Below are 22929 nucleotides of genomic sequence, written 5' to 3'. Positions count from 1 at the left end.
CCAGACTTCTGGAACAATGTCCTTTGGTGAGATGAGACCAAAGTGGAAATGTTTGACCATAATGCACAGCACGACATTTGGTGAAACCCAAACACAGTATATCAGCACAAACACCTCACACCCAACTGTTAAGCATGGTGGTGGAGGGGTGATGATTTGAGTTTGTTTTGCAGCCACAGGATCTGGGTACCCTGGAGTCACTGAGTTCACCATGAGTCAAAATGTGAGGCCATCTATCCAACAGCTAAAGATTGGTCAAAACGGGGTCCTATAACAGAACAAAGATCCTGAGCGCAGAAGCAAATCTACAGCAGAATGGCTGAAAAAGAAAAGAATCAAGGAGTAGCGATGACCCAGTCAAAGTCCAAACCTTACCCTGACTGAAATACTCTGGTGGGACCTTAAGAGAGCTGTGCATAAATGAATGTCTGCAAACTCAATGAACTAAAACAACCCTGTAAAGTAGAGTGGGCCAAAATTTCTCCACAATGATATGAGAGACTGATAAAAGTCACACAGAAAGCAATTACTTCAAGTTATCACCACTAAAGGTGGTTCTACAAGCTACTGGAATCATGGGGTGCACACCCTCCTACAATGGTGCATGCCTAACATAAATGTTTTCAAATAAAAAGGGTAGCGTATGTAAAGGTAGTCCCTGTAATCCACAAGCTCAGGCTTCAGAACCCCTCTATGCTTGGTTTTCAACAGTTCATTTTGTTTTTGAATCTTTCTGACACCACAGAGAGGGGATATCTTTAATAAGGGGCACAGAAGCCCCATGAACCTGCTGTTGAAACCTTCTGTTCTAGAGGGGCAGCCAATCAGAAGAAAGCTGATTTAAGGCGTGTGTGTGTGTGTGTGTGTTTGGGCTGGGGGCTGAAAATGAACAAAATAGGTCCCCCCCCCAAATCCTTGCAAACATGGTTACATAATGTGCACGTTTCTAACTATATCACCATATTAACCTTTATTTTCAAACATGGTTACATAATGTGCACGTTTCTAACTATATCACCATATTAACCTTTATTTTCTTTATTATCGGAGAATGCTGAGAAAACTGAATAATGTTAACATGCAACACTAGTTTCTATCACTTTACAGCAAGACCTTTAGTAGGTTATTACCAGCATACCAGTTTACATATAAATAAGCTATTTTGTTTTCGTATATGATCTCACACTAAATCTGAATGCGAAATTGAACATTGCACTGTTCAAAAGATACAATAATCGACATGGATGAACTCGGACAGCAAATCATAAAAATATGCTAGAATATATGCCTCTTAAAAACATTGGCAGTCTTTTTCTTTCCATTTTGTCATAGCTGAGTGTTTAGATACACCACAGTTAGATATGAAAGCAAAATGTGATGCTTTGGATTGATTTACTGTTTTCAAAAGGCTGTTTTGTCTACCAGTAAAGAGCTGGTTGTTATGTAAAACCCGCTGCTGTGGAAAGGGGGACGGTGCTGCGCACACCTGCATGGACTTCCTCCAGTGCTCAGACTCGTTTTTTGGTGTGTTTGTTCGAAACTGGGAAAGCCGCCCAGTCTTCGCCTGCAGGTTCAACAACACCTGGCACAGCGGGCTGGGAGAACTGAACGGCAGCTATGCGGTAAAAATGATACTTAATGAAACCCAGCTCGGTGGAGATATTGACCAGACTTTGTGCCGTTTTTATTGCGTTACTCTCCGACTTTACAAAGACCTCGTTGTTTCAGCTTGCGACGCGTTTGCTGCTTCCGGAAAATAACCTTCACACAGGTAAGACGAGTTTCGGCTTCGACTTCGGAAAATTCTCTTCATTTCTGTTAAACATTATTAGTATCTCTTGTAGACTTTCTTTTACTCTTGATATGAGCTTTGTGTTCACGTTAATGTGTCTGAATTAGAGCGCTCGATTCACTCTTTCACTGATAAGTGAGTTGCTCAAGGTGTGTAGCAGTTAGCGCCTTTTCAGCGGGGCACACAGTGTAGCTGAAGGTGCAGCCATGTCTTCCTGCTCTCACTTTACCTGCCTCATTAACTAGGGTCCTGTCCGATACCTATAAAGAGCAGCTTTTATAGCCTCCTCTGTCATTTGAATCTGTCAAGGTGGTGTTGTGATTAGGAGCTCAGCCACAGCCATGGGTTGTCAAAGGGGGACAGTGAGTTATTTATGGTGGCAGTGACAGCGCACACATCCAGACAGCCCGGATGGAAAATGATCACTGATGCCCATGTTGCTGTATGTTTAGTATGTTTTTCATGTGCGAAATATCATTAACTCCGCAGAGAACAAGGTTGTTTATTCAAGCTGAATGTGCTCAAAGTTTCGAGCCTGCCAAAATACACAGATGAGCCACATCATTGAATCCATTGACAGGTCCTGATACTGATCGTTTACTCAAATGCGATGTTCTGCTGGGAAACCTTGTGCCCTCGCTTTCATGGATGTTGTTTTGACACATACTGCTTACTTTAACACTGTTGGAGGTAAACAATGCAAACCAAAGACACACCCCAATGGCAGCGGTCTCCCCCTCACAAGTATAACGAAACCTGTCCCACTGCACTGTACACAGCACTTCTTGGGCTATTGTCAGTTTTTAGCGACTAAAAAGTTCAGACATTGATATATCTGAACATAAAGTTTGTTAGCATTAACTGACCAATTTCACATTGTAAAGAGAAGATGATAGGGTCTTTTTTTTTACATTTCCAGCCACAAGCTGCTTCTTCACTGTCGTCTCAGCTGTGATGCATACTCAGCTACATGTGCTGCAAACAGGGGTGAACTAAATTACTCCAACCATCTTTTCGGTGGTATGTTCTAGAATTTTTAAAAAATCTACATCCATGTTTACTCTACTGTTATATGATTATCTTTGACTGGCCTTTATCACTCAGTATCAGTCTTCTCTAGCAAAAACCACAAAACAACTCCAGATGTCCTGTATCCATGCATTGAAGAGTACTAGGCAGATGGTTTTGTTGTTGTGGCATGTGATCAAAACATACTATCTGCTATCCACTCGTATACAGTATACGACTTACATTCACTCCACAAATTATGACTGCACTACAGAAACCCTGCTGCTTAAGTACTTCTCTCACCACTGGACAAGCTGCAAAAGTGGCACAAATATTAAAATTGTACTATGTATGTGTGGACCTTTGCCTTTTGATTACAGCACTGTCTAGAGATTGAATACCTTGCCACAGGTGTTGGTTGATTGCCACCCAGGGCTGGTATTTAATCCTGATTGTTTGCCAGATCCCGATGACGGCTTACAGTTGATATGCGTTGGTCTGTTTTTTCTTGCTGAATTGCTTCTGAAAAAACTTGTTACAAAAAAGGCAGTGGCTCAGCAACCCTTTTATGGTATTAAAATTGTACTGTTGATTGTGTGTAGCAGTGCAGTTATTGTAATGCCTTGTAATTGCTTTTGTGCTTCGGTAGTTTTCTGCAAATATAGATTGAGTTCACCTATTTCAGTCAAATAACTGTACTTCTAGGACACATTAATCTTGTAGTATTTGTGCCGCTACAGCTGTAGGTGAATCCAGACAACAGGATTTGAGTTTTTAACGTTGAACTATTATTAAAAAAATGCTGATAGTCAGTATCCCCTTCTGAGTATTACTGTGGAGAGTTTGTTCATGAATTACAGCCCCAGTTTTCTCTCTATTATAATGTAATGAAATTACAGATGTGTGGCGTTTGTTTGGCTGCTGTACACCGGGAGGCTTGCACGCCTTCTGCAAACTAGCTTGACCTCTATGTGTGATTTTTGGTATTGAGGCTGGCTCCGCACTACACTGTGTGTGGGTCTGGATTGAGAATGAAGCAGGCTTGGTTGTATGTAAGTTTGCGCCAAAGAGAAAGTAATATGGAAAAGCATTTTGGAAAATTGTGGTTTTATTGTGTTGTTGGAGTTGATTATTTCCTCTGTACACTGTAGATATGCAATGCAAATATTGGTGATTGTATTTAAAGGAGGGGACTTTGCATCCTGTTGCTATGGCAGTAACATGAGATTGTGCAGAGGCTTTTCAAAGTACGTGGCATTGAATTTTGATTATAAAGGATATGCTACATTAAATGTGAAATCCTTTGACTGTTAATGAATGGATTAATAAGCAGTTCAAGACACTCAAGTGAAAATACTCCTTACATCAAAAAGTAGACTATTATTGTTTACACAAAACAACCAACAGCTCTCAAGTGTTTCTCAAAGCTTTAACTTTGCAAGCAGGGATTTGTTCACATACAAAAGTAACAAATGCGCACACAGTAATCTGTCAGATTTCAACTATGCATGATTAGATATTTGTCCCTAGTCTCCTCACATGCAACTTTTGCTTATCTCAAGTTGCCTTGAGTACTGGAATAATTCATTATCTGCACTGAGGAAAAACAAGGCAGAGTGTATTTTTCATAAGGAATTACTGGCTTCAAAACATATTCAAATTGTAAGCAAAGATGTGGTTTAATGCTCGCTTGATTGTGTCATACTGAAAGACTGATGATTAAGAGTTATTCACGTCTGGGTACTAATTCAATTAATTTTCCATTTCATGTGCAGTATTGTTGTTTATTGCCAGACATCAGTGTAAGGTAGAGGCAGACATGACACACCTCCTGTCTCATGGACTGGGGAAATTACTGTCTAACATGGCCTCAGCTGTGTTCACTGAGGGTGTGGCTGCACATGTGATTCACTCATATCAGCTATCAAGGCATGGGACTGGGCCCGACTTTGAAGAAATGCCACCTCAGGTAATCCTCTAAGAGACCAGAGTACGCTGTAGGGCTACAGATATTTCCCTGGAACGCTTATACCATCACATGATTACAAGGCATTTGATTTGGATAAGGCGTAGCCTGTCGCCTTTGGTTGGGTCTTAACGTATTTCACATTATTTATTTCAAAACGGTGCTGGTTTCAGAAGCGTGGGCTTTTATTGTTTAAAATGTTTTTGTAAGTGTGCATTTAAGTGTTTACCTCTAATAATGAAAACTTTAAAGTGTGTTTGTTTTTTTTCCTGGCTTTAAAATTTTCAACATTTTAAAATGGAATTTTAGAGACTGACGCACTTTAAACCCAAAGGAGGACCTGCAGTTTGTAGCGCTTTTCACAATGGCTTCATTTTTCAGCCCCGGGGTTGTTACATAACCACATTACCTTTTCTTTTTTTTCTTTTTTTTTAATTTTCTTTTTTTTTTTTTTTCCCCAGAAAGTCTCCAAGTCCCCAAAGAAAGATGAGCACTTTAATTGAGGTCATGCTTTTTTTTTTTTTTTTTTTTTTTTTAAACGAACATGGTAAAATCCATCGTGGTGGCTTTAATCTTATTTCACATTCATGCACCAACGAATGTGCTCTTAATGTAAATGGAGCATAGCCTGGTTTTTACTGTGTCTCTCTGCGCTACAGTATCCCTGACCCCGATTCATTACAGGAATGGGTATCACCTGTACAAAGTAAAGAGGGGAAGAGAAGGGAGATGGCCTGTGTGCATGTATATGGAAAGATGTGTGCACACATATTTATAACCAGGCTTTGGTGTTTGCAATCAGTCATTTAGCTACTAAGAGTACTTTACCTGTGGTAGTGCAAGATCAGCAGTCTAAGCCCACCACACACACACACACACACACACACACACACACACACACACACACATACAGAGGCACTGATGATGGAGGCAGAACAACCATTTCTCCTTTTCCTCTCATGGTGCCTAGTTATATTCAATTCCCCTCTGCATTCCTCACACCGGTGCAATTGGAGCTCATACACATCCACACTGATGCACACAAATATGTGCACACACACAGGCTCTCTCTCTCTCTCTTGCTCACACACACACACAGTCATTATTCTGACAGTCTGCTGCTGGGGAGGCAGGGTTCTGGTTTCATTCAGGCTTCAGTCAACTGCTAGTCTTGTGTTTGCGTGCAATGGCTACTGGGTGCTTGACAACAAAGATATCATCTGGGGTGAGTTGCTTCAATAACACTGAAGATAAAGCAGTCCTTTTACTTCTGAAATCTGGGCTGGGATCACAAAGACAAGCTGAACATAGGGACTTTATTGTGGTTTCTCATTTTGTGCTTTTCAGATGAGTATATGCGCACGTGTTTCTATATGTGTAAGACAAAGTCATGCATCTTAGAGTAGTATTTGATGGTCTTTGTGGATTTCTTAGCCCTTCTGACTGTTCAGAATTCTCTGAAATGAAGTCAAGCCAGTTTGTTCCAAACTATTAGAAGCAGTTGATAAATACTTATTGATCATTTCCTGTAATTTAGAGTTTTCTTTTGTCCAGTTGGATGTTCTCTAACCCCACTTTTACCCTCAAACAAACTATTTTAGTGGATGATATGTCCTAAATGGTAGATTTCATAATATCCAGCTCAGTGTATTTGGTGTGATTTGTGATATGTCTCTTTATTTGTTCTTATGTGGAGTAGTTGTCTAAAAGTTTCTCTAAAGAATGCGTTTCTAATCACTACCCTCCTTATGAGAGGGAATTAAAAGGAGATTAGGAGCTACACAAAGGGATGGAGACCACTGCCGTTTGGGTGCAAGGAGTCATTAGTGAAGGGGATTGCGTTTCTGCCCAGTTCATTCAGAATTCTTACTCTCGTGCAGTGCTATGCCTTTGTTCCTCCCCATTAGCAGAGGTTTGACTTTAGTCCATTTTCTTCTGGCTCATTTCACAGAGTTCAGCGCTTTCACTGAGAAGCACTGTGACTTTTAGCTGAGATCAGAATTCCTTTTGTCCCTCAGGAAACTTGCTGAGAGGAAGCAGCTGTAGCTTGCTGCCATACTGCTGCAACTTTGTGGATTTGTCATTTCCTGTGGTGCTGCCCAGTGTAAGTAAGAATGGCCTGCCATGGACTTAACTGTGTTTTTCTCTCAACAGAGTATCAACATGAAGACACGGAGATAACATTTTCGATTCTGGATAATTGTTTCTGTATTGGAGTGGATTTGGCTTCGGAAATGCAGACGTCTCATGAAATGTTCTAACAGAATTTGTAAGGAGATAAGAGTACGCTGATCTTTTCCAGACGCAGAAAATTGGACTGAGCTCTCTCAGATAATGGCTACAACAGAAACCAAAGTTACCGGCAGCAGCAGCACTGTGGGTCTGTCATGGGCACGTGTCTGTAAGGAATGTGGCCAGCAGCACGAAAGCCTGGCGTCCCACCTGTATGAATACCAGGATGAAGTGGACGATGAACTGATTTGCCACATTTGTTTGCAGCCTTTACTCAAGCCGATGGATACACCGTGCGGCCACACGTACTGCTTTCATTGTTTGAGCAGCTTCTTGAAAGACCAGGACTTCTGCCCTGTGGACCGCCAGCGGCTGCAGTTACAGCAGTGCCGTCCCTCCAGCCTGCTGGTCAGGAACCTGCTGGACAAGTTGACGGTTATCTGCCCCCACCATGCAGAGTGCCAGCATAAGATGCAGCGCTGTGAACTGCAGCCTCACCTGCACAACAGGTAAGACTCAGTGGGATGCTGACTGTCTGTGGATACTGTTTGACCTTCACATCACAATTCTAACACATTAAACTATGACTCTTCTATTATTAATGACCATATTGTATGCAGTGCAGTCTTGTGCAATAGTTTAGCTAGTTTTCCTTCTTTTCGAACCGTCACTCGGCTCAGACAAAGGTGGTAGTTTGGTGGTAGTTTATGGTGGTGTTTAATGTATCCTATGCTATATTCATGTTCATCTCTGATGCGCTCGTGTGTAAGCTACCTGCTACCCAACTCACCGTTCATGTAGTTATCAGAATAATTTCTTAACCTTTTCAGAAACATTTGCGTTCTTGCATTTTAGACAAGTGTTGAACAGCTGACCGTTCAATATGAAGCCACAGCTGGCTTTCATTTAGTTTAGCTTAGATTAAAGAGTTGAAGAATGGGGAAACATCTAGCCTGTCCACCTTGCAGAATTGCTGAAATAGCTTTTTAAATATGTACAGAGTTGGTGTGTGGAGTTGCCACATTACAGATTTACAGTTGGGATTCATGTGACAGATTAAGTAGCCATTGCAGATTTGTTCATTAGCAAGCTACCTAGGTGCAGGAAGGCAGTTTTGTTTAAGCTTTAGGCAGAGCCACTTAAACTAACAGTTTCCCTGTTTCTAGTCTTGTGTGCTAAACTAAGATAACTATTGTTATTTACAGCCTCATATTTACCTTAAAGACATGAATAAGGTATCTTATCACTCTTGTAAAAAAAAAACAAAACAACCTCAACGTCAAGATAAACATAATATCTGCAGATTTGGCAAGAAAATACAGATTACTTCGCAGGAATTTAAAATCACCATCACCTTTGTGTCTTTATTCAAAGTGTTTTGCCCTCTTTGGAGCTTTACCAGCTACTTCTGGCACACAGTTCTACTGCGAACACACACATGGTTTGAGTGGCAAGACAAGCACGGGTCATCTCCTGTTTTTCATATGGAAGTGGGCGTTATCATCCCTTGGCTGGCTGGATGCAGTCAGTTGTGGGAGGCAATTGGCCTGCTGCAGCCTCTCTGTGCAAACACGAAGAGGCAAAGTTTCAGGCATGAGGGCCAAACCAAACTTAATCAGACTCAGCCTGTCTCAGCAGACCTCTGCAGTGCAGTGAAATCTCATAGTGTGTCTTTGCTCTCACAAAACACAATTAACATCCATTTTTTTCCCTAAGTTTACTTTTCAGCTGTTTCTGTACGTGGACCTATAATATTTTCCTTATTTCTGCTGTACTGTTTCAAAGGTGGATTCTCATGCTAAGTGTGGCCAAAGATTCAAATGAGGTCAGCATATGTACAGTATTCCTTGAACCACAAACTTCAGACAGCTGTAATGCTAGTGTTTTTACTCTCAGATCTATATGATGCCAATGGGAGCAGATTTCCCTACTGCTGTCATTTCAACAACCTCACAGCTCTGGTTTTAAACACAGCTTAACCACCCTCTGCCCTTCAAACTTTGGCTTTTAAAGGGAGGGGATGGAGTTAAAATAGCTTGTTTCAGACAGTGGCTGGACTGAGGGGCTGAACCACAGCCTAGTATAAGGAAAATGAGGATTATTTGAGCTGTATGTCATGCAAACCTACTCTAGTAAGAGCACGAATATAAAGCTGTAGCTGAAAATCAGAATAAAAGATCCTCTTAAGTTATTTTTAACATCACTATATTAGGCCACTGATATTCATGTGTAGTTTCTAAGGTAAAAATCAGTAGTCAAAAAGCTACTTGTTTATGTTCTCAACACTCTGTCATTCCTCAGATGTCCTGTTTTTAGAAGACTCAGAGAGGAAGCAGAAAAGAGGAAGAGGCCCTCATGGAATGAATTAAAGGGACGTAAGGGTGACGGAGAGGGGTCTGGAGATGCAAAACATTCAGCAACGCTGTCTCGAAATTCAGCCCGGGATCAGCCGGAGCCTGGGCTCATTAATCCTGCCTATGAGGAAGGTGAGGAAGGTATGGAGTTATTATTTTAAAACTGACACTTCTTAGGGTGCGTGTTACAACAGTACTGAACAATGTTTATAGAAGCTTCTAGGTTTAACAGGAATCATTCCAGTTGGCGGGGTGACTGTCAGGACGCACACAGGATTTGCTGCTTTTAGCCTTTAAGGGTTTGATTCTGTCTGTCTCTGGTGAGTCATCAGCCTGGCTGTAGGAACACGTACCAGCTCACACACAGTTTAACCACACAGTTGCATCACAGGTGGGAAAAACCCTGAAAGCAACTTTCAAGCTGGTACCACCGACCAAAGTTCAGTAAAACACAGTTGCCAGGCAACTGGTGCCAAGTCTCCACAGTGAAGTTCATAGTAATGCGACTAACATGTCTCATTTGATTTTTGGTAAAAGCTTTTTAAAATCTTATCACAGCAGAGTTACGAATCTAGAATGAGGTTATACTTTTAAGTATTCTTTTCCTGCATGTTGACTCATCTAGGTGACATCATCTCTGCTACCAGTTAAATTCATGTCTTTATAACTAAATGGAACTAAATAAATTGGTAGTACCGCTGAGGAATAAGCGTGTAAATACTTGTATGGTCTGTTTGCACGCACAAGCCATTTCCAAGGAAGAGTGAGGCCGTGCAGCGCAGTGCTATCTCGCTGCTATGATTACAAGCTAAGGTCCACTCTACTTCACTCTGTTTCCTTTTCATGTTACTCTTCACTGCATCCAGGAAAAACAAATGACACAGATTTACTGGGTTACGTTGTGCTATGCAGGTCTCTACCGGTAAAGGCATACAGTATCTCAGAATTTTGGTTTTCTCACTAAAATGTCTCGCTGGGGTTTTGAGGAGCCAACCATATCTCTCTGCATTCAGTAAAAAGATGGGTACAAGATATGCTCGGCTTATCTGAACACAACAACATAACAAAAATGTTAGTACTCCTACAGCTCTCCTTCACGTTTTTGTTTTACTGTGAGTTTTGCATTTTCTTTTTTAAAAGAGGATGATCACTTAAGTGTGAGCAGTATTTCTGTAAAGCTGTTTTAAAGAATAATTACAACACAGATTCATTTGTGAATACAGGCTACAGTAGATGCTGACTTCTGCGGTGACGTAATCTCTACAGCTGGCTGACGCCATTGCCAGCATTCACGGTGTGTGTGGTGATATGTGTTAATTGCCTTGTGGCCATGTCTCGGGGGAAACGGATAAATTCTTTATTTTTTTTGAGGCAAACATATTTGTTCCTCCATTTTTCTTTTAAATATTTTTTTTTGGTACATTTCAATTCAATTAATTCAGTTCAGTTTTATTATATAGCACCAAATCACAACAAACAGTCCCCTCAAGGTGCTTTTTATTGTATGTAAAGACCCTACAATAATACAGAGAAACCCAACAGTCAAAACTACCCCCCTATGAGCAAGCACTTGGTGACAGTGGGAAGGAAAAAACTCCTTTTAACAGGAAGAAACCTCCAGCAGCATCAGGCTCAGTGAGGGGCAGTCATCTGCCGTGACCGGTTGGGGCTGAGGGAGGAGAACAGGACAAAAGACAAAGATTTCCTCGCATCCATTCTGAATTAGTCATTAGTTTCAGCAGTCTCCCTCCAGGAATTTGCTGACATCTGTGAATTCTTAAATTGAAGCACTCTCACTGATCCATTAAAAAGCTGCGGCAAAAAAGTAGCCAGAAATGCACAGGAGGAATCTACTGTACTGAGCAGGCCAATCACAATCTTTGCATCAGCGCCAGTGCGACGTGTAGTTACATTTCCAGGAAGGTGCACGTCACGTGTGTAGATTTAAGTATAAATCCCCTGAACTAGTTTGTGCTTACTAGGGCGTGTACAGAGAGCATGTGGCATCACTATGGGGTAAGAAGCTGTTAGAATATGTAAACAGCCAATGGTTTATCCAAGCTATCTGTACTAACTTATTTGGAGGTGAAATAGAAAATGATTGTATATGCGTTTCAGTAAGAGCAGGATTGCTTTGTGCTTGTGGACGTGCATGTGAAAAGCTACAGACACCACGACGAGTAGTTGTTACTTTTGTCAAGTCCACTTGAAGAACACACGTGCCGATGCATTGTGTTGTAGTGTCTAGTCAGACAGTGACTTGGACCCAAGTGGACCCCTAATACTGCTACTGTGTAACCTGTGTTTCTCTGATTTCTGTGTATTCACTGGTCACTAAATAAACACTTATATTAAATTACAGGAGAAAATGACTGCTATAACCAGCTCTGCATGATGAGAAAAATGTCTAACAATACCGTGATGATAATGATATGACTTGCCATAAATAAATATGCACTAGGCTTCTGTTTCCTCAGGATTTAAAAGGTACATTGCTGGCATTATGGCCAAACATTGAATAATCACTCACTGAATAAGGAAATTGACTTTTTTTTTTTTTTTATTACTTACTTTTACTTTTAGATGTTAGATTCAACTCATTGTCATTGTGCACACAAGGCACACAACGAAATGATCGTTCCAGATCACTCATCCAGAAACGAGCATCTGCGGTCAATGCAGCCGGAGACCGGCGCTACTGTCTCTGGCTGCAACCGGCAACCCTCCGGCTGCAAGGCGAGCACCTACCCACTGTGCCATTGCCACTGAATTCTGATTTTTATTGAACAACATCAAATATTTGCATGTGTGATGGCCTTGTGTGTGTGTTGATAGAATTACTTTTCCTATTCACTGTGTTTCAGGCAGTCTTATGAGACATGTTTAGCATGTTTGTACAGTCACAGTAGCAATGAAAATATGATGAAAGGATCAGCACTGTTGCATGCCGTATATAGCTGTTTTCCTCCCCTCATCTTCTGTCCCCATGGCAATTGTCCCACTTAATGATGATCCACCCCTGGGTCTTATGCACTGAGCAAATTTTGTTTATACTAACAATTTTATTTATGTCATATAGAGACAACCTGTAGGGAATGAAAACAATTGAAAAGTGCTGATATGAAATATATGTGCAAAAAATAACAAAACTGAGCCTTTACACTGAAAATCAGTTATAGACTTGCAATAAATTAGTTCTATTTTATTGATTTCTTATGTGTGAATGAGTACTGGAACTATATTGTTTTTAAATGATAGCTTACCAAAGATTTGTACATTTTTGCCATTTCTGTTGTTTTTGGGGGGGGGTTGTGGCAGTGTGACACCATCAGTAAATTGTGAATAGAATTTGTCAAACTCGTAGGTGTTTGTAACACCCAGTTTACAGATCAGATTCAACATGGACTTGAAAACAGTTCAAACCTGTCTGAATGAGATCTGTTTTGCTTTTTTTTTTAACCACATTTTAACTGATCAGTTGGAATGGTGCAATAACTGCTTTATTTTAAATCACGTGTTTATTGGTATTTTAAAGGTCAATCCCAGTCAAAAGAGTACAAAATTGGGAGTTTTGCTCATGAACAGATACAGCCATGCTTATTATTATTGCTTCTCTGTTTCTCTTTCCTACAGATAACACCTCCTGCGGTCCAGTCTGGTGGCCGAGGCCACTGTGGTGGAGCTGCTCAGAGATGATCCTGGGGAGGAGCTTCGGCCTGCGGATCGTGGGGGGAAAAGACACAACCGCTGGAAACATAGTCATACAGGAAATTGTGCGGGGACTCAATAGCAGCTAGGGATGGCAGGCTGGCACCAGGAGATCATATTTTAGAGGTGAGAGAGAACAAAGCGAGGAAGGAGCTGGATTATGCCGTATTCATCAGTTATTCAGTGTTGGGATTTAGAACTGCTCATGTCACGCTATGTTCTGGCATAGCGTGACAGTTCAGGGCAAAATAGTTTTGCACAAGACTCCTTATGACTGCATTCTAATGATTTGTAAACAAAGTGCTTGTAGGAGGGATGAGAAAGTAGATATTCAGATAAACATGTTTTATCTCCGTGGTAACAAGGCGTGGGTAATATTACCTGGCACAAAGACGTCATGTCAGTGTAACCTTGTTAGTGTCACTGGCTGATTCACTGCCTTTCACTTTACCAGTGTTCAAACCCGAAGGAGGGACTAAAATTTAACCTCACGTTTACTATACATAAACAATATAGCTATTATCTAAATATTATACATTAGGTTTTACACCTGTGTAAATTTTCCTTGTATTTGTGAACACATTTTGAGTGTAGTTTAGTGTTTTATTTTCAGTAACACATTTGGTTTCAACAGAGGAGAGTGGGAGTATAGAATATGAATAACAAAATAATCCTCATCAGATTTCTACCCTCACAGTTGCCCTGAGATGTATTTCCTGTGAAACAGCCTTCCTGTAAAGCCAAACAGTCCCAGACCTGGAATGAAAACCTGAAAATGAGAAAGCTCATTTTCAGGATGTAAAACAATAGCTTCCTTTGATTGTGAACATAAAAAGATGTATAAATCAACAGACTGATATTTTTTTTTTTTCAAGGCCTATTCTTAGATTTGTGAGCACAGAAATTCCTTTGATAGGCACTTAACAGAAGAGACTTGTAACCAATGGTTATGTACCTGTGATTCTGATTCTCTTTTATTAAGAGGACAAGGAAGGTAATATTTAATGTCCATCTATCTTATCCAATGCAGGGTTGTGAGATGGCCGGTGCGTGTCCCAGCTATTATCGGTGAGAGGTAGTTTGCACCCTGTAGATGCTGCCAGTCTATTGCAGGCTAATACCGAGAGACAGACAACCATTCACACTCACACCTCCAGCCAATTTAGAATCACCAATTAACCTAACATTCATGCTTTGGTCTTTTGGGAGGAAGCTGGAGTGCCTGGAGATAATCCAAGCAAGCACGGAGACATGCTTGCCACCAGTATAAATAATTCCCATAAACATACTCCTAAAGTTGTGGAAAGCCTTGAAGCTGTTATATCTGCACAGGTGGGACAACATCACATTAAACCCTGTGGATTAAGAATACTTTTGGCAACCTAGTGTACGTGCTCCTGCAGGAAGTCTGCATATATTAAACTTCTCTTTGAAAAAAAAGTGCTTTGTTGTTGATGCAGTGGAAAACAACCACTCTACCAATAATCTTAATTGATACGGTCATTGTTACAAGGGAAATGTTTAAACCCCGCAAATTAATTTAGCAGGCAACTGCTTGGGGCCGCCGAGGGCTGACAAACTTTAAACTATAGCAGTGCATTATGGAGTTTTCAGTGACAGTACAAGAGACCTGACCTCCCTGACGGGGCCCCATCTGAGTCACTCCCTTTGCAAGTGGCATGCATGATTCTGTTAAACAAACCTAATGACAACAATGAAGATCAAGGGGAGTTGTCCTGGGAATGAAAAAACAGGAGGGGGAAAAAGTTAAATAGTTGTGAGTGGAGGCAGATAATAAAGATTAAATATAGTGCTAAATAACTAAATGCTGGTAGTCTAACCTTAAATGTTGAGGAGACACTTGAATAATTTACTTCCATTAGCATTTTTCTTCTGTTTGACATTAACTTTAGTTAACCTAGCTAGCAGAACCCCCTTGTGTGTCCAGCTCTGCTGGTTGTGATATGACCGAGTTAAGTATGCAGGGCTGGGAGTCAGAGTCACAGACCGACAGTGGACTTGTTAGCATAACTTGAAGGAGCTCGTTTTTATTTTTTGCCTAGGACCCAAATGGACTTTAGAACTGCCATTGCACAGGAAGAGAATGCAAACTCCACAGAGAAAGATGCCCGGTAGCTGGCAGGAACCTTCTTACTGAGGCAGCTGTGCTAACCACTGCATCACTGTGTAGTGTTTATATACATAATATAAAAACCAGATATCAAAAATTGAAACAGAGCTTTGTCTAAAAACATGAAATTACACTATCTTGCAAGAAAAGTTGATCTCTTTTATGCTGAGTGAATAGCTTCACACAGTAGGGCAAGTATATAGTATGCAATGCAATGTGTTTATCATTGACACTGTTGTTTCTCCTCTTCATGGTGTCGTGTTTCCAGGTGAATGACATCAGCTTGGCATCAGTTCCCCACGCCCGGGCCATCGCAGTGCTGCAGCTGCCCTCCCTCCTCAGGCTCACTGTCATGCAGGAGAAAGGTTTCAAATTAAGGGATCAACGGTCTGAGCATCACCCTGCCACTTCCACTGACTGCCCGCGCTCTCGCAGTCCCCAGAGTAACACTACCTCCAGTCACAACCCCGGTACAGTCCTGCAGGTGACGCTGGTGAAGAGTCAGCGCACAGAACCACTCGGCATCAAACTCATTCGCAAATCGGATGAGAATGGGGTTTTTATCCTAGACCTGCTGTCTGGTGGTTTGGCAGCCGAAGATGGAAAACTGAGGAACAACGATAAGGTTTTGGCCATCAATGGACATGACCTGAGGCATGGCACACCTGAGAGCGCTGCCCAGATCATACAGGTAGATTAAAGACTGCACCCTTGTTTCTTTAAAAAAAAAAAAAAAAAAAGTTAGGATGTTGTGTAAAGTAAATAAAAACAGAATTCAGTGATTTTCAAATCCTTTAAACCTTGTATTTGAGACTACCAAATGTTATTCGTGTCATTCAAAAAGCGACATCACCAGCATGTTAACAAAATTTTGGGACAGTGGATGTTTACAGCTCATACAGCAGTCAACACATTCAAATGCTGTCAGATTAATGGAAAATAGTGCGTGTCTGATAGTGTGTTAAATATAATGGACTCTGTCCCCAGCAAGTCTCTGCAAGTAATGATGTATCTTGATATTTCTGTGAACCAAAGGCAGGCAGGAGGATCTCCAACCACAGCATGGAAAATGTTTGACTGTAACCTAAGTGATTATTATTGGACCAGACGTGCAGATCTAACAACATAAATACCACCTGCCAGAGGAATTCCTAATAGGAGTGTTGAATGAAATTTGTTTGCATAAAAATCATTTGCTTTTTATTTTTTTGTGCAAACAGGCCAGTGAGATGCGTGTGAACTTTGTGGTGATGAGATCTGCAGAGACTCAGGAAGAAGGAGGAAGCAGCAGAGAGGGACAACACAGCAGAACACCCAGGAGGACGCCTGAGCCGCAGTACTTCAGACGCCAGTCAACCTACATGAAGGTAACGTGGAACGTTTCCTCCCAAGTCAATGCTCAAACTCAGAGTAAGGAGGATTGCTCCTGGTCTTCCTTTTTTTTTTTTTTTTTAAATTATATATTTTATATCCACATTTCCAGGTGGTTTCCAGCTGTTGTGTTTTATCACCACAATGTTGGTCACGGTGTCTTACAAACTTTACATGTTTCTGTTTACACAGTGTAATTGTGACGTTCACTCCTGTGTCACTCACACTCAGTTGTACCCATACACTGTCAGTGGAAAGAAGCAACCCCCCAGTTGAGGGGTGAGAGCAGACACCTGCAATGGTGAGCGGAGATAAAAGCCCTTCTCTGGGGCCTCCCTCTGGCCTGATCAAAAGGCCCCGGGTGCTGTTCACTCTGCTGCTACGGGGCCACTGTCTTGTTTTTTTTTTTTTTTTTTTTTTTTTACCCCCCTTGGCCGTTTCTTTGCGAGGCAGAGGATCAAAGCTGGCAACAGTTAGCTTTCGCCTGCAGAGTCAAGCCTTTTCGTCTTACTGGGGGGGGGGGGATGGGTTCCCTGCTGTGGAGAGGAAGAACCCCCCACCTTCCCCAAGCTTCCCTTCTGATGGTTTACAGACTCCGTAGAGCAACAAGAAGGCTGGTTGAAGTTGTCATTTTCCACACATCTTTTCCGGGACGAGAGCTTAGTGCTGAACCTCACACGTTCCCAGTGCCTTTACTTCTCTGTTCCATCTCATGTGTTTCACATTTGTTTCTACAAGTGGTTTTGTGAGGGGGGATCAATTAAGTCAGTGATCCTGGAGAGACTGTAATTAACTGGCAGTCTTGATACATGTTAGACCAAACAAAAAAATTAACTCCTGTGGAGAAAACATGATATAATAAATGAGGTTGACATAGTTTTAAAAATCCGTACAATGAAGCTGGTCGACATGTTTCTTATTGCTTGGTATTCATATGTGCCATTATTTATGTAGGATCCTCCAGGTGGCTTTTCTAGTCAGGAGAAGACTGTGAGTCTGAAGAAGGAGCCTCGGCTTTCCCTCGGCATCACGATCGCCGGAGGAAGGGATTGTCGCAGCCGTCTGCCAGTTTACATCACAAGCGTGCAGCCTGTAGGCTGTTTGCACCGAGATGGCACCATCAAAAGAGGTATGAAATGCTTTAATAAAGAGTGAATACTTCTCTTTGTAATGTTGTGTTGGCAAGGACTGTAATCCACATTTATTTTGATAATTAATTTATCTTCATCTTCATTTTCTTGATTCATCTTTTTTGTTTGTAACATTTCAGGAATGTAAAAACAAACAAACTACAGCCCAAATGGTACATACAGTACAAAACTATACAATACAAGCTCCTAACATTATGTTTTCACAATGTCCAAAGAGAGGGTTTTTCATCACAAATGACCAGGGTTGATGCCAGAGTATGTGAACTGGAATTTGACAGGGGGGGGCATGCATTGGGCCACTTTTACAGGCGACACAAGAAATTTCAGGATAAACAAGCTACTTTCAACCACATCATAAACCAGTATGAATAATTATAACCATACACCAATAATAAGCTCATAAAGAAATGTGCCTATAAAGAAACATAGCCACCATTATAGAAGTGCAAAAATATCTTAAATTGCATCACGTGCCAGCAGGAGAGACTTTTTCTCGAGGTGCAGAATTGGATCAGTGGACTCACTACACACTAGGACAGTAAACTGTGAGCACAGAATATCTTCAGTGCATTTCCATTTGATTTGCAATTTTAATGTGAGGTCACGCTTTAAAATATGGCCACCTTCACATTACACCTACAGTAGCTGCTCAGTCATGGAAACCCATGCCATGAAGCACCCGGCACACAATTTTCGTGCTGATGTTAATGCGAGAGGAGGTTTGGAATTCTGCAGTTACTGAGTCAGTTGGCGAATTTTACACACTATGTTCTTCAGCACTCTGTAACTTTACATGGTCTGACACCTGGCTGAGTTCCTAAATACTTTCACTTTGCAATAACACCACTTACAGTTGATCGTAGAATGTCTGGGAGGGAAGAAATTTAACAAGCTGACTTGTTGCTGCAGTAGCATCCTGTTACAGTACCACGCTCACATTCACTGAGCTCTTTAGAATGACCCATTCTTTCACAAACGTTTGGAAAGGCAGGCTCCATGGCTGGGTGCTTGATTTATACACCTGTGGAAATGGGACTGAAACCACCTGAATTCAAAGATTAAGAGGTGTGGACTAAAACCTTTGTTCATATAGTTTCCCTGCACAAGCTGCTGAATGACTTGTTTATAGTGACAAAGAGACATGAATCTGACCTGCCTGCTCCAAAGTCAGTGTCCTCCTCAGTCATGCTGGTTACCTGATTATTGCAGAAGCACTTATCTACTGTTAACCAACTAATTAACTTGAGCTTGAACTGTTTACCTTTTTCATTACACACTGTGACTTAATTTAACATATAGTTGTAGAAGTGTATCAGTTCAGCTGAGTGGACACAGTGATCTTTCTGGGCAGCACAGACCACCAAGACCCATCCATAACACCCACACTGTATTAAACATTTCCAGTGGCATTTTGCTTCCAGAATAAACAGCGACTATTTTATTTCTAATACATGGGAAAGAGCTTTCTGTCCATTGATTATTCATTTAATAGACCAATTTGGTAGCTCTAGTTTTGCATAAATTCAGTGAATTAAGTCTTTAAATATAAGAAAATGGACACTTTCCAGCTCTATTTGAAAATCCACTACAAAATGACTTTTTTTTTTCAAGAGGAAAAGGCCAATTTTCCTTTTTTCCTGCCTATGTTCCGGTATACAATGTGCTACTCAAGGACCATTAAATTGAGGGGATATGGACTGCTCTAGGAGTTTCTCTTTTCAAGATTATATCCATCTCACACTTTGTCTGTATTTGATCCGACAACATTTAAAAAAAAAAAAAAGAGTTTAAACACAGCTTTGTCCTTGTTAACATCATCTGTGTTTCCTCAGGTGATGTTCTGCTGAGCATCAACGGGGTTGATTTGACGCAGCTGACCTACAATGAGGCTGTTTCTGTGCTGAAGGCTCAGACAGCGCAGTCCCAGGTGGTGCTTCGTGTCATTCAGACTCTCTCTGAGGAATCAGAGGAGGACACCGAGGCTAACAAGGATGAACTCGACACCGCAGACGACTCACAAGACGACGCCCTCAACTGGACCCCGCTGTGGACTCGCTGGCTGGGATTACCAAGGTAGAGTTGTCTCATTATAACCACTTACATCTTAGCCATACCGCTATTTCGGCTGTATTCATTTTTATGTGAAAGAACTGGCTCTGACTCGTGATTTGTTTCTTCAGTCACATGCACTGGTGCCGGGACATCGTCCTGCAGAAGACCAACAGTGAGAGCTGGGGCTTCAGCATCGTCGGGGGCTATGAGGAGAGCCACGGGCAGCAGCCCTTCTTCATCAAAACCATTGTGCCTGGAACACCTGCTTACTTTGACGGACGCCTCAAGTAAGTGAACTCCAATTTGACTCCTTTATTAGCTCCTGAAACTTTTCAGCACTACCCCTTATAACATGAATGTCCTGTGGCTCTCTCAGGTGTGGTGATGAGATTGTGGCAGTGAATGGAGCTACAACTGTGGGAATGAACAACTCCTCGCTCATCCCAATGCTCAAGCTGCAGAAGAATAAAGTCACACTGACAGTGGTGTCCTGGCCGGGGAGCCTTGTATAGCAAAACTCACGTACTCATTCTGTGATCATCTTTCTTTAGTCACTGTCCCTTCCACGTCTTACTCATTGGAGGTTTTTGAGGTTATGTCAAACAGAACATGCGTGTTCTTAAAAACCATCCCATGTACAACAGGTGATTTTCATAAGTGTGCTGTTTTTTGTGACATTGTGGTGTAAAAATAACGACAGTCGGTGAATTATATGCTGAAGACAAACCGGAAGGATCTGGTTTTTTTGGAGCGTCTTTTTAATCCCATTTTAAAGTTGTACGTATATTTTTAGCTTATGTGTTTAATATTCTTTCTTTTGGTAGCAATTGCATCTTAGACTGTGTATAAAAGACGTAGCTTTAGGGTCTGCAAAGTGAAGCTAATGCAGAAGTGCCTTTTTTCAAATAACCAGCAGGAGGAGACTTCTCTGGTTGCAAAAAGACATCTTGCTGTATAGAAGTGTACGGGAAAAAGCTCTATTTTCTATAACCTCAGTAAGCTCTTTCCTTATGAATTTATGATCACCGTTACTTGTTTCGTGTCTTATTGAATATAACATGTTTATTTTGTAAGTTATCTTCCCATTAAGAGTCAAAAAGGACAATAAAGCAGAGCATGCTTTAGTGCAGGCCTACCTTGTGATTGACAAGTGACTGAGTGTGAAGTGTCCTTTGGTTTTTCAGTCAGATCCTAACATCATTCGTCACGTCCAGTTATAAAAACCCCGTATGGTGACCGCTATAACACTCAAGTTATAGCTCGACTTGCAGCTCGAGTCTACATAGTGGAAGTTCAATAACTACTGCGTGATGTCACAATGGCTGCATCTATCTTTTATATACAGTCTATGGACGGTTTTAGATTTTAAGCGATTCACATTAAGTGTACAAATATAGTGAATATATGTAGACAGTTGAATTGAGGAATTATTGCTAACGATAGGCTGACACCAAATACTGTACTTTCAAAACATGCAACAAAAAGATGACGCCTTAAGTTGAATTAAATTGGCGTTTAGAGTAAAATTAACATCTACATCGTGATTATTAGCAGTGAGGTTTTTGCACGGACAGAAATTCATTTTAAGGGGACTTAAAGTGTCAAATATTTGATGTTCAAGTCATGACAGGAAACAGAAAGCACATTTCTTTACTCAGCAAACCTGTCTGGACCATTTAGTCAGCGTTCTATTGGTAGGGGTCCAGGCTGAATCAGGTTTATTTCCTGAGTTCTTGATTTCCAACATATTCTGCAAAAGGAAATTTGAACTTGCATTGTGAAACTCTAGCTAGTTCAAAGAAGCTAATAGTTGTGATGAATGCTTGGTCTTAATTAAAACTTAATCTGTATTCATTGAAAGATACGTGTATGTATATCAGTTTTCTTTCCAAATGATAAAGTTGCTCATAATAAATGACTTTAATAAGGAGGTGCCTTGTAGATACTGAAGGACAAACCAAAATGTGTACTTGCCTTAAATTCTCACTGTACCAAAAATGTCTTTTCCCTCTTATTATTTTTTCTCATTATTCATCGTTTGTAGGAATTTAAACTAAAATGACCTTGTTCGGCTATATCTGTGTCAACATTCCCAGTTGTTGTATCTTTATGGATGCAATACCTATTGAAAAACTAAGAATGGCTGTGAAATTTACAGCAGGCGATGTATGTATTGGCCTGTCCACTATTTCATTATGTTCAATAAAATCATACGAAATCATCCCATCTTTCTGTTTTGAAGGTTTTGTACACTTGAGGCTTTTGGGGCAGTGTAGTGAAGACATAGCTTTACAAGCTGCACTTTATTAATATTTAATGATGGACAGGTAGCTGAGAGGGGGTTATAAATACACCAGTATTCCCTGAAGGAGAGGGGTATTCAGAGGAAGAGTACAAATATTAGAAAAATTTACCACAGTTAATCATGTCCAAAACCTCTACCTGGACAGTTTATTAGCCTGTTCACTCTGACCCCTAGTGGACATAAGGACTAAAGTGGTCCAGGTTCCTGGATTTTGTCCTCTTTAAAATCTTTATGCACACGTAAAACTAAAGATGGCCAAAGGTAGGTAATTTAATAACATGCTTAAATGCCTAAGCACTGTTTTCTCAAAATTAGTTTTTACCCATTTTCTCAAATGTTCACTTCATACACCATATTGTATTATTGTACATGTTATATATCTATATCTATATATATATATATCTATATATCTATATATATATATATATCTATATATATAGATATATATATATAGATATATATATATATATCTATATATATAGATATATATATATATCTATATATATAGATATATATATATATCTATATATATAGATATATATATCTATATATATATATATATGCATATGTGTATATATATATGCATATGTATATATATATATATGCATATGTATATATATATATATATATATATGCATATGTACAGTACCACATTTGTTTGTAGTGTGTCCCTTTAACCAAGGAAGTTCAGAATCACTACTGAGATGCTGCAGAAGGTGTATAGTCTGACATACAGTTTGTGAGCACATCTGCACACATTTTCAGTTTTTTTACATTCTCACACCAAAAAGTCTGTTTGTGCAGGCAAACACACAGTAAATAGGATTTTATACAAATCCAAACGGTACATGGACACTCA

General features: G+C 40.6%; 1 protein-coding gene across 1 annotated transcript; it reads left to right on the top strand.

Moving 5' to 3' along the window:
- The first annotated feature begins 1513 nt into the window (after nt 1-1513).
- On the top strand, nt 1514-21976 carry LOC115787460 (ligand of Numb protein X 2). The gene is given in 13 exon segments (XM_075074405.1): nt 1514-1771; nt 6921-7507; nt 9300-9493; nt 12986-12991; nt 12994-13064; nt 13066-13131; nt 13133-13186; nt 15460-15882; nt 16412-16558; nt 17517-17691; nt 19546-19786; nt 19894-20052; nt 20142-21976. Coding segments are annotated over 12 exon segments (2079 nt in total). The 5' UTR covers nt 1514-1771; nt 6921-7100; the 3' UTR covers nt 20278-21976.
- The last annotated feature ends 953 nt before the right edge of the window (nt 21977-22929 follow it).

The sequence above is a fragment of the Archocentrus centrarchus genome, chromosome 10 (assembly GCF_007364275.1).
Source record: "Archocentrus centrarchus isolate MPI-CPG fArcCen1 chromosome 10, fArcCen1, whole genome shotgun sequence".
Lineage (NCBI taxonomy): Eukaryota > Metazoa > Chordata > Actinopteri > Cichliformes > Cichlidae > Archocentrus > Archocentrus centrarchus.
The sequence above is the reverse complement of the archived record's forward strand: the minus strand, read 5'-3'. Positions and strand labels throughout refer to the sequence as shown.